Source organism: Mercenaria mercenaria, chromosome 6 (assembly GCF_021730395.1).
Source record: "Mercenaria mercenaria strain notata chromosome 6, MADL_Memer_1, whole genome shotgun sequence".
Classification (NCBI taxonomy): domain Eukaryota; kingdom Metazoa; phylum Mollusca; class Bivalvia; order Venerida; family Veneridae; genus Mercenaria; species Mercenaria mercenaria.
In genome coordinates, this window is record NC_069366.1 from 35,499,036 (window position 1) to 35,512,214 (window position 13,179).

The 13,179-nt window shown below is 35.4% G+C and overlaps 2 protein-coding genes across 2 annotated transcripts in view; one reads left to right on the forward strand and one right to left on the reverse strand.

Moving 5' to 3' along the window:
* LOC123549210 (guanylate-binding protein 1-like) overlaps positions 1–1,251 on the reverse strand; it is a 96,111-nt gene extending 94,860 nt beyond the window's left edge. The window contains exon 1 of the mRNA XM_053545616.1: positions 1,042–1,251. Coding sequence (XP_053401591.1) covers positions 1,042–1,064 — 23 coding nt within the window. The 5' untranslated portion in view covers positions 1,065–1,251. The remainder of the gene's footprint in view (positions 1–1,041) is intronic.
* Positions 1,252–2,603: 1,352 nt separating this feature from the next.
* Positions 2,604–13,179, forward strand: part of LOC123549212 (guanylate-binding protein 1-like) — a 34,668-nt gene continuing 24,092 nt past the window's right edge. The window contains exons 1-2 of the mRNA XM_045337117.2: positions 2,604–2,710; positions 12,549–12,733. Of these exons, the coding sequence (XP_045193052.2) occupies positions 2,688–2,710; positions 12,549–12,733 (208 nt within the window). The 5' untranslated portion in view covers positions 2,604–2,687. The remainder of the gene's footprint in view (positions 2,711–12,548; positions 12,734–13,179) is intronic.

Consider the following 13,179-nt stretch of genomic DNA (forward strand, 5'->3'; position numbering starts at 1 on the left):
TTAAAAACGTAGTCTGAACACGGTGTTAGATAACCAACGTTACAGTGGTGTAGTGGTAAGCTCTCCGACTTGAAAGCACGTTACATTTTGAAATTGAATTCGTCGAAATAGGGAAAAAATGTAGAAATATATTTATTATCAGTCTAGTGGCTAGTCTAGTTTATAAATAGCTTTTCAATACATGTAGTTATATCGTTATTTAGGTTCTGACACCAAAAAATAATTTAAGGAAGCGTACGGAATATTCATGAGTGCCAGGTCAATACTTACGGACAATACGCATAAATATAAACACTGGCGTATTGATTAAATAAAATATATGAACTTACGCGGACATCTAGGTGGTCGTGTGCGTACAAATACTGTATGTGTGCATGCGTAATATAGACGCGAACTTGTAATTTCAGGTTCACGCTTTCATACGCATGCACACATATACATGATATATGGATGTACACGCGTAAATTTATACGTGTACGCGTAATTACAAGTGCACGTATATATACACGCGCACGTCCATATAAGCGTTCATCTGCATTATGGTGTACATTTTGGGTCGAAAAAGATAAAAGATGAAACTGAAAGGAAAAATATTGAAGAAAGAAAATAACAACTTAATTTGTTAATGACATACATTGAATGTCACACTGACTTGTTTATCATCTTTTATTGACTGTAATAAAAGTAATCTGAACGGGGCATGTTTAAAACGTGACCTCTCAAAGAGTTCATAATTGGGTTCGAAATTTTTTCTCACGTAAGGAAGCTATCAAGTTAAAAGTTCCCTGCGGCGTGATGAATGGATGGCCGCCGTGTTGACTGCCCGGCGTGATTTGACCGATATTTATCTGTTTTATTTTTTTTGAAAGTGTTAACATATTTTGTTACCAAATAAGCCAAAAATTTCGATTGAAATGCTTCTATAAAATATCTTTAATTCGCCGAAGATTATATAAAAAAATATATATATATATATATATATATATATATATATATATATATATATAAAAGACATGATAAATAGTTATTTGAAAGTCTTACCTTGCAAACGATTTCCCCGTCATAATTATTTAGAATTTCTCCCACTGTTCCTATCTCTCACATACACTATGGTAGAAAAAAATAATGCATTCTGATCAAGATGAAAGTACCAACTGTACATGTATAAATTTATCTTGTTTAGTGTGTCCCATCACACAACACACCCTTCTATTGGTTTTTGTCTTATCCAGCTTAACCAGCGTGTATGAAACGAGGAGAGGGTTCAGTAAAAAGTTATCGGACTGTATCTGTGTTTGACATTTTAATAATATATCTAAATCTTTGTTTATATGATAATATTAAAAAACCCAAACATTTAAGCAATTTTATGCACACTAATCAGGCGTTAGAACTTTAGTAAATTTTTCCTTTTGTCAAGGTTAGAGTTATTTCCTAATGGAAAATTGTTTTTTTTGTCCATATAGATGGCAGAACTTTAAGTAGATATTTGAAAACCCTGTGTGGCAATTGGTCTGCTGATGCGTCAAGTGTGGTGTGCTGTGTGTTGTGTGCTTGTCACCTTCCGCTTTCAGCCTCCACCGCTGGCTAGCCTTCTGGTGAAAAAGGAGCCGAGTGCGTAAGTTTTCCCTGCCAGTACATAGCCTCTCTGCAGACAAGCCCTTTTGCAGTGCCTCCGAGTTGGCGCCACACGGTAACTGAGCACCTTACGGCCTCAGGCAGAACTGCAGGGGACACGGAGGAGGTCTGCCCCCAGACATGTGGCATGCCAGGCCCACCGGTGTGTGGACACGCCCTGATGCCTATGAACAGACCCCCAGCTATGGGACAAATAGCTCCTGTGTTCCCAGGATAGGGTTTTAACTCGTGAGGTAACCCCGAAAGAAACCTAGAGAGTTGAAGGGAGAGGTGCTGGGCCATTGGCACTCTCTTAACGAACCACAGCACCATGCAATATCGCTATGACTACACCGCGAACGACAAGAAGAAGAAGAAGAAGAAGAAGATTTGAATCTCAAGCTATTCAAATCTAACCCTCTAAATAAATCAACCGAAAGCCTATCAGTATATATAGATTAAGCTACCATAAAATCAACCAAACGATCGACCGGTTGTTCTATCAGTCGGTCAGTCAGTCAGTCAGGTCGGGTCGGGTCGGGTCGAGTCGTGTCGGTCAGGCGGTCGGTCGATCAGTCAATCGATTAAGCAAGCAATTATGCAAACTTCATAATTTGGATATCACCATCGCCTATACTTTAACAAAGGTATTTAAATTTGTGTGTGTGTTCAGGTTTACCGTCATTTTCAGCATTTTTTTAGTTGTGTCTACTTGTAGCAGTGAGCACAATGCCCAAATCTATAGTGCTGCCTCACTATCACGCCGTAGACACGTGACATGATACCCCACCCAATCCCATTACTTAAATTTGTGTTTGCAGCGTCTACAGATGTCCCTTGTTATAAAGGGAACGGACAAGATTAATGCATACGGACTCTTGCAATACCACACATGTGTATATATATTTATATATACTTCCATCCAAACAAAAACATTCTTTTACAAATTATGTAAATAATTAGACATCCTTCCCAGCGTAACTTTTGTAACATTCCTCGGATTATAGCTTTCCGTTGTGAAAGCGTGTTTATGTTAGGTGGCTGGTGGAAGTCATTGATCTAAATACATTATGGCGGGGAGACCGTTTTTGAGGTAAGAATTTTGTTAAATCATTACTGATACTTAATAGGGCATGTACAACTCTAGGTGCGAAACACCTTGTTTTTTTTTTAAATATGGGCTTTTTGAAATTTGGTGATTTTATCCAGGAAGGTCTAATACGTATCAGTTGTTCCAGTTTTATCTAAGTATTCATTCACGCAGTGAGGGAGGTCCTGCTAATAAAATGTTATAATAAATGCATTCGCACAGCAAAAAAAAAAAAAAATGGGAAAAAGAAAACGTTTAAAAGTATCTTATCGTTTTTTTTTTTCATGCATCTGAAAATGCTTTAAAAATCACATCTACTAGCCAGTGTTTGGTTATTTTTGATAACTTCTGCAAACATTTTCGAAATGATTTATAACACCTATTCATCTGCTGGCTGAACCATTCGCGTATTGAAGAAAATATAACCATATAACAAATGTGTCTGAAAAGTAGGTCTTTCTTTGTGTAGATACACATTCCTGCTTGATTACATAGGCTGACCGTAGGTCGTAAAGTATGTCATAAACTGATTCCTACATAACAAGTCATGGTTGAGGCTACCGTTACATTACTGACCGATTTTTCACTATCCCGTAGGGGATAAGGGAATAAAATATTTGAAAATATTACTAAATAATGCGTTGAACTTGCAATTTAAAAGTGCAAATACTATTGCATCTTTAGTCTGAGAATTCAGTTTTTCAGTGATTATAAACAAGTAAAATTTCGGTTGCAGGACAATTAAGTTTGAGGTAAAAGCGGACCAATAACACAGTGAGAACTGTCGTTAAGAACTGTCCCATAATCTTAGGACGGCCAGCATATACTAATACAATCTGGCCAGGCATAATTATTATACATGTTTTGACAACACAGAAAATGACCTCACTCGACCTTCAGCTATTTCTGGAAGTAAAGAAAATGAAAGTAGAAATGCTAAACTCGAAAACGAAAGCCGTATTTTGATTCGTAGATAGTCAGGGCTCACGCGCAGGGGTGTCAAACCGTCGGACTTAGTTTTTTTTTCTATTGGGGAGTCAATTTTCAGCACTTTCAAACGAATTGAAATTACCAGTGCTTTAGTATGGCACGTCAGCTTTTCATCTACGAAAAGATATTTGAGCTCGGGATAAACACAAATCCCACAGGGGTCTGTAACGGACCAATTGATAATTTTGGAACTTCATCAAATCGCTCAAAAGGTCGTTTTTGATGTTGTCTGATAGTGTCAGTATATGCTTCGGATGTAAGATATAACCAAATTTGAGGGCTGCAGACCTAGACAGTTCAGAAATATTTTCAAAATAAATTTCGTGTAATAAATGTTGATTCTACGGAAGCGTGAAAGGGCCATCAAACGCTAATACGTTTTAGTACGTTAATGCTGCGGAAAGTATATATTACCATCTAACGACTGACATAACACGCGCGCGAGGTCAGACGTGCAGTAAATTGCTCATCGGTTACATTTTTTTTATCTCAAACAGACGGATTGATAACCGTACTTTTTCTACCAACTCTGGTAAACTTTCTGACATCGTTTCTAAAGAGGCATGAAAATCGATTCAAGCAATCATTTATTTTACAAACAAATAATTAGCGGGAACATTAAGTTGTATAGCCAGTTTAATGCTGGACACGATTGGTTCTGCCTTTGCGACCAGTGTAGATCTTGATCATCCTGTATATCCGTGCAGTCTGTTCAAGATCTGTACTGTTTGCTATTCAGTCAGTATCGTTTTGGTAAGCACCCCTTTTACCTAATGGTACTTTCCAAATTTAAAGATGCACAAGTTCATTATAGAAATTTAGCAGATTAAGGGTTAGAAATTCAGAAAACGTGTTGTATCAAATATTATATCATAAATTATACTGTCATCAGTGGTTAGAGTCCTTTAAATTAACATCTAAGTTAAACACTTTCTAAAGAAGAAAAATTACAATATATCTTATCTCTGAGATAATACCAGTTTTAGTTTGAAGAAAGAATAAACTTTATTACAGATTACTTGATGTCAACAGACATTGTAAATCGAATTTTATCATAGAGAACAAATATTTAATTTCATTGTGTGAATAAAAAATTGTTTCATGGTTTTCTGGGCCCAGTTGTTCGAAACTTTAACTAGCTGTTAAACTAACCGCCGGTTAAATTTTGATTCAAAATACTATCCTTGCGGGAAACTCTAGTATGATGTTTTGATTTTATTGTAAAGATTTTTCAGTGTTCATAATTCTTAACTCATACATTTGTTTTTCTAAGTCTTCTGAAATGTCGAAATGTAGCCCTTAAAGTTAATCAACCGTTAGCTTAATCGCCTGTTAAAGTTTCGAACAACTGGGCCCTGTAATATATTGCAACGCTTGATCTGTCGCAGGGACGGAAACCGCTCCTCACGTTTAAGGGGCTGTAAATCACTCGACATGCCAACTCTGTCTGATACATTCAGATAAGGAACAGAAAATGAAGGGCACATTTGTTGGTATTTCTACGGAAGCCGAATCTCGTCATAACGAGGTGTTTGAGATCTTATCCCGAAATTACGAGATCTTTTCTCATAGTAACAACTTGAAGATTCTTTCATCTTTTCTTATAACAGTACGATAAAGTTCGAAATAAAGAGGACTATATTTAATAAACATTTTCATTTGAAACAATTCGATTTGTTTTGAAAACAATTGCCGAAGAAGACCTCACATTAATTATCCACATGCCTAGAGCGTTTACAAGGTCATTATAAATCATTCTGTACTTAACCGACAGTGACACTTGAACCTTTTCTCGGGCAGCTAAACATTTGTTCATGTCTCTTCTGACATGTTGTCCTACAACAATTACTATAAATGTCCTGTTTAAATGCTATACAGACAAAAAAGCACCACATTATTATGTTTCACTTACAGAAGAAAAAAAATGTGTGACTAAAGATATATTTCACGTTGTCGAGATATCGCGTCTAGTTGCTGTTCTTTTTTGTTTTTTTTTTTTTGTTTTTGTTTTGCAGACGATGCTTCAGTATTCACGGTATTTTCAGTGTAAAACACAAAATGATTGGTGAAAAATGTAAGGTTCTTTCTATGTTTTTATATTTAAAACTCTAAGTTCCGAATCAATTCATCTTGTATTAGTGAATATTTTAAGTAATACTGAATAACATGTATCTTTTAAGTTAAGACTTTTTCGATAATACACACTCACGTTTTGGCCTCATAAATGTCACGGCCAATGTTGCCACGTTTCTTCAGATTATGGTTAATTACAGCGTATGTAGACAAGCTCCAAGACAATACTATAACATTTTTTTTTTACATTTTGATGATTCAATACAGTGAATTGAGCCAGTCTATATCCTCTGTACTTAATCGTAATAATAATTTTATGAAATTCTTTTGTGTTTATGAAATATTATTGGATAAAAAAAGAAGAAAAATGTATTAATATCATAGTTATCAGTGTAATTGCTGGTCTATCACCCCTGTTACGATGGATACCGAGATATTAGACTGGTATCAGTCGTTAGAGTCCTTCAAAACAAATAGCTCTACCGTAAAATCCTCTTTAATAGCACTTTCTTTACACATTTATAATATCTCTTATCGCTGACTCTGCTGAGACGAGCCTAAAGAACAAAAGCTTTTCTGAGAAAATATCAGTGTCAGTATGAAGAAAAAAAAATTAACATTATTACAGATTATTTGATCTCAAGAGACTTTGAAATCTACAGAGATAAATGAATTACAAGTACGTTATAAAAATAAAGCTAAGTTAATCTTTTGAATAGATTTTTTTCTGCCTGATTAATAACACGATTCACGCTGTGTCCATCGTCCGTCGTCCGTCCGTCGGCGCCAACACTTTAAATTAGACAATTTCTCCTCTGAATCTGCCCCAAGCTTAGTCTGTAGTTAGTCTGGCTAGCGACTAGATAATCTTTTCTTTTTTAGAAAAAAAAAATCTGTTATGTATTCTGACTTCTTCAGTCTGGGCTCAGATTATCTATGTTTTGAGAAGACAAGGGATATAATCTTACAAAATTTGAATAGCCTCGGGAGTTATCTCCCAGGAACAAAACACAGGGATTGAACACAGACTAGGTCTGTAGTATTCAGGCATGGACCTCTGTCAAGTTTGTTTGACTGCATAAAGAAAACTTCTTCTCAAGAACCACTTGATAGATCTTCACCAAATTTGGTCTTAAGCATCTTTGGATGATAGGTAGGTCAGACATTACCACTGAGGACTTAAAATAGCACCTAGGTAAATAGAAAGATTTTGATTAACTTTAGTCCAATAAATGGTCATACAATAATATGCAGAGAAATTCTCTGAAATGTGTGTAAAATAGAATGGTTTCCTTCCATTTGTTTGTTCTCTCATATTTCTCATATATACGTTTTATTCATTAACACTGAAAGTAACTCAAGCAGGTTCTTTCTATATTTAAGAAATAAGATATCCCAAACAGTGATTTGTCGTTGAATAAAATCATTGGAGTTTAGCTGCGCCCACGTGATATAATACTACGCATCTAAACGACAATGATTTTATTCACGCGCGAAATCACTGTTCGGGATATATTATTTTGATACTAACACGTTGTCAAGGATTAGTGTGCACATCCTTGATGACATCGATCCATCAAATATTTGCCTTATTTCTGTTGATTTCTTTTCCAGCGCACCGCTATGCCATCTTAACGCTATGAAGTTATAATTGTGGCGTCAGAAAATGAATTTTTAAATAATGACACACAGTTTTCAGTCTTCTTTGTTTAAAGAAAGGAAAAAAGATCGGGTCATGCCAAAAGAACACTTTTATTACCCCTTGCTCTGAATATGCAAATGTATTTTTAGCCATCAGATAAAAATGTTTATTTAAGTAGCCTAAAATTTACTTATAAAATGTTTGCGGTATTTATAAAAAAGATAACCATGCGGCCAGGGAGACAGGCCAGGGCAAAAACTAAGAACTGTACTAAATAAACAGTGCGAACATTTTTAATTTGAAATCAGATTTAAATCTCTGAAAAACACTTTTTGCCGATGGATGACCCTGTAAACAGTTTCGTACATTTGAGTCTTTTCATTTGTAAGGTAATTAATTATCACCCCGAATGTTAGATAAGATTTGTGATAGACTTGAAAGAGCATCACGAACTGACACACATTCATGATTCAGTATATACCAGTTTGTTCAAAGCAAAGGGTAGTCGGTATTCAAATTTTCTTCACAGGAGATAACTCATGAGACTATTAAAAGTTTTTATGATTATGTCCCATCCCTTCTCGAAACGTAGGAGACAAGACAGATCAGGTCAGAATATCTAAGGGAAACGATTTAAAAATAAAAGGATGATCTAGCCGGGTAGCCATACTGAGCAAAGGGCAATGAAAATGTCAGAATAGAAACAACCTGCTGGACTAACTAGGAAAAGAATAATTATACAGTTACCACTTGTAAAATCACAATTTTAGGAGAAATATAATTATGTAGATTCATGGTATTTCCTGAATCAACAAAGTCTATAATGTTTATAATTTACTTTGTCAAAATATATTTATCTATATTTGAAACGTATATGCTATTATCTATGAGTATAAACATGTGAATGGTGAACAGTGCAGATCTTGATCAGACTGCACAGATTAGCTGGCTGATTATGATCTACATCGGTCACAAAGGCAGAATCAAATCGTGTCCAGCATGACAAGAGTTAACAATAACAAAGAAATAAGAGTAATTTCTTAGTGTTTGAAAGAAACATATCAATGGGCAAAGTTCACTTAACGAGACGCAGACAACACAGAACCCCTTCAAAATGTTGTTTTGGGCAGGGGAGAGGAATTTGATGGTGGAGCGGTATTCAAATTTCACATTCTTTCAGCATTAAGTGGATATCTGTCTTACTTCACCAAAGCTGATAAACGTCTGCCAAATGATACCGAGGAATGGAGGCGAATCTAGCTAGTTATTTTTACAACCAGCACATTCCGCGGTACGGGCGAAATTTTACTGAGGTAAATATAATACCAAGAACGTTACATATGTATATACATAAAATAGCAAGAGAGCCGGGCGCATATTACTGCTTACTACAAGGAATGTTTTAAGATCTTGGTGTTATAGTCTACTTTTGTGCAGTTTAGGGTAACACCTGCATAATTTAGGTCTATGGCGAATTTTCAAGCTTTTTTATTGTGGAGGAAGACTCCAGGTGTCTTCCATGCATTATTTCACCACGGGCGGACACCTGAGTAGAATCAGTCGGTTGAATGACTTTTCTACACCCCATGATAGTTTTCGAACCATATCGACGAGGGGCAAGTGATACGAAGTTTACAAACACTCAGACGAGGATGACCCCTTAGGTATTGTAGTCTAAGTGTAAACAGGCGACACGTATTTTCTTGTCATAAAGTAATGCGTTTCTTTTGTACGGTTCGCATTAGTCTGTGTTCAGACCCAGGAGATAAATCCTGAGGCTGCTCAAATTTTGTGTAATTATGTCCCTTTTCTTCTCAAAACATTTGATAATAAGAGCCATGACAGACTGGTCAGAATATATTAGAGTAATGATATAATAAAAATCTAGTCCGTAGCCGGACTACTTTCAGTATTTAGTTTAACCGCGATAAGTTACTAAAATTTGAATAACCGGTTTCTTACATAGAATCTCTTTAACAGACCACAGACATAAAACTTTACATACATCTTTTCGAAATTTCGTCTTTGTAGCACCAAACTTCCACAGGCAAAAATGGGAATATGCTATTTAAAAAGAACAAAGACGGCAATTCACACACATGTACCCAACTTAAGCCTACATTTTCTGAATGATTAATAATAACGCGAAATAAAATCTAAATTTAATAGAAGAGGGTTAACATGCGGTTATTTATACATTGTGTATTTATCATATACAAGGGAAGTAATTCCAAACAACCCTTTGCATGAAGGAGTCTAGACTGGCTCCCGTCCCTATGTTTGTTCTTATTTACATATATCAGTTTTCTTTGATAAGAGGAAAGTAAATTCAGCAGGTTGTTTCCACATTGACATTTATATACTGTCCCTGGATCCAAACATAGGTATGGTTTAGCCATCAGATAAAACCGTGCTATTTTAGAGGTTTAAAAGTTTCTTATAAAATGTTTCCAGTATTAATATAAAAGATAACCATGCAGCCAGGGAGCCAGGCTAGAAGGAGTCGAAAAAGTAACCTATACGTAAAGATAGATGTTTTGGACTCCATTCTGTTGCGTTTTTGGACTGCAGCTTTATGATATTAGTGTATAGGTACCCTAGTTGTGCCCCCCCTGAAAATCAGACTGGTTCAACATTTTTAGTGAGTTATGGTCATTTGTTTATTTTGATTTCTAATATAATTTTATATCCAGTGGCCCTCCAAGTAGTTATTTTTTATGGCCGTTTCTGTAGACGGGTCATAAAGAATGCAGACACTAATGAGATAATGATTCAAGTTGTTTATTATTTTCCTATTACACCTCAGCAGCGAATGGACTACCCTAGCAGTTGATGAATAATTTGTTTAGTACTCAAATTTCTTGGTTTAATTATTAGTTGTAATATAAGTAATTACCTGTGCATTCTTTGTTTCCATTATAAGAGAAAAATAATAATTACATGTAATTCATAAATGGTGTTATCTCTCTTATTTAGGGTATGGGTTTAATTATTAGTTATAAAAGAAGTAATTATATGTGCTTTCTCTGTTTCCGTAATAAGAAAAAAAAGCATATAACTCATTGATGGTGTCATCTCTCTTATTTCATTTGTATTTAGGGTATGGGTTTAATTATTAGTTATAAAAGAAGTAATTATATGTGCTTTCTCTGTTTCCGTAATAAGAAAAAAAAAGCATATAACTCATTGATGGTGTCATCTCTCTTATTTAGGGTATGGGTTTAATTATTAGTTATAAAAGAAGTAATTATATGTGCTTTCTCTGTTTCCGTAATAAGAAAAAAAAAGCATATAACTCATTGATGGTGTCATCTCTCTTATTTAGGGTATGGGTTTAATTATTAGTTATAAAAGAAGTAATTATATGTGCTTTCTCTGTTTCCGTAATAAGAAAAAAAAAGCATATAACTCATTGATGGTGTCATCTCTCTTGTTAAGGGTCAACGTCACTTATTTTGATCTAGTGACCTACTTTTTGTTTTTTGACCTACAACATTCAAATTTGGACCACATGTATAGTTTTCTGTGGCTAGATGAACCTTGACATGAGTTGACCTTGATCTTGACTTGTTGACCTACTTTTACATTTCTGTAGGTACAGCCTTCAACTTTGGACCACATGCATAGGTTTGTGTACCGAAATAAACTTTGACCTTGACATTGACCTAGTGACCTACTTTTACATTTTTGAAGGTACAGGCTTCAAATATGGACCACATGCATAGTTTTGTATTTCGAAATAAAATTTGACCTTGATTTTGACCTAGTGACCTACTTTCACATTTTTCAAGCTACAGCCTTCAAATTTGGACCACATGCATAGTTTTGTGTACCGAAATGAAGTTTGACATTGAGATTAACCTAGTGACCTACTTTCACATGTCTCAGGCAAGCTACAGGCTTCAAATTTGGACCACGTACATGCATAATTTTGTGTTCTGAATTGAAATTTGACCTTGGTTTTTAACTAGTACCAACTTCCACATTTCTCAAGCTACAGCCTTCAAATTTGAAGCACATGCATAGTTTTGTGTATCGAAATGTATTTTGACCTTGAAATTGATCTAGTGACCTACTTTCACACTTCTCAAGCTACAGCTTTCAAATTTTAACCACATGCATGGACCACATGCTTAATTTTGTGTTTAGAAATGAACTTTGACCTTGATATTGATCTGGTGACATATCTGTGCTTTGCTTATAGCACATTCATATATTGACCAATCTCTTTGATATTTGGTATGTAAGTACCTTGTAAGGAGCCAAAAATACTAACTGGTATTAGAGGTCACTGGTCCAAGGACCGTGATGACCTGAATTCTGACATAGTTACCTACTTTTAGGATTTTGAACTAGTTTTGAGATTTGGAACATTAAAAAAATGACTCAGTGGCGGGCGCCAAGATCTCTTGTTCATAATTATAGGTCGTTTATTTAGAAACCATTATTTCGCGGTCTTTTTAAGCCTGAAACATACAGTCCAGACTAGAGTCCAAAATATCGATATTTTTTTTTGTAATTGGACGGGACAACTCTTCCGATTCTTTAATGCAATGTGTCATTCGGCGTTTCACCTTTATAATGCATTCTAGCGAAATTCAATACAAATATTCATCTATATAAAATGACTACTACTAAAATATATCACCACGGGACAGAAGTAAAAGCAGTCAGTTGATGGAATTTATATGGGTATAATTTTAACTGTGATGTCAAGTACAAATACCTCCTAGACCAACTAATTTGACGCGATCCTAGGACATATTCTGATACTGAGTTAGTTTTCTTATGGGCTATTGCCCATCTCAAATACAAAACAATCAGACCGTCGAAATATTTTGACTAAAGAACTTTCCATGCCTTTTATTTTGCAATAAGATTGCAGTGAAATGAAAACAAGAAAGAACAAATGTACACAAACGTTTCGGATAGAATCTATTTCAATGCTAACATTGCGAGCGTGTGTGGTGCGCGCGCGCGTGCGTGCGTGCGTGCGTGTGTGTGTTTTTGTGTGTATTTTAAGGTCTTCTGTAACAAAAAATAAGAAAACGACAGTAACAACAACAACATACATCAGTTTGTGTCTTACTAAGGGGATACAATAATCCAATATTTAAAATGACTTTTTAAATACAGGTTACCGATATTTCAAGAGCCAACGTGTCTGATAAGCACTTCGGAGGATGGAAAACTGCAAGTTGAGCAGGGACCTTTGAAGCAGATAGGACAGATAGATGCACCCTTGGTTGCGGTAGCGATAGCGGGGCTGTACCGTACTGGAAAATCTTACCTTTTGAACCGGTTAGCTGGTTCAAGCTCAGGTAAGGCAACTGTTTTGTATAGTTTTAGTAACATATATATTTTATATAGTAAAGAGTAGTAACCAAATCTTTAAATTCCCTGTGCTGGCGGTCTTTTCAGTGATTGAAGAATGGAATATGGTATATGATTACAAATGTGTTGTATTCAATACCATCCTTTCACTGAAAAAAATGCCGAAGACATTGTCTGTCTAAATGTGAAAAATGAAATCATGCACAAACAGTCATATTTACTGTAAATGACTGTATACTGACTTTGTTTAGTGTTTGAGATGAACTAGTTTAATGAATTCGTTGAAAAAGATGTTAACCCTTATCATGCCTGACACGACTGATTCTGCCTTTGCGACCGGTGTAGATCGTGATCAGCCTTCACATCCATTCAGTCTGATCATGATCTGCACCTTTTGCTATTTAGTCAGTATTTTTTTTGGGGGTAAGTGCCC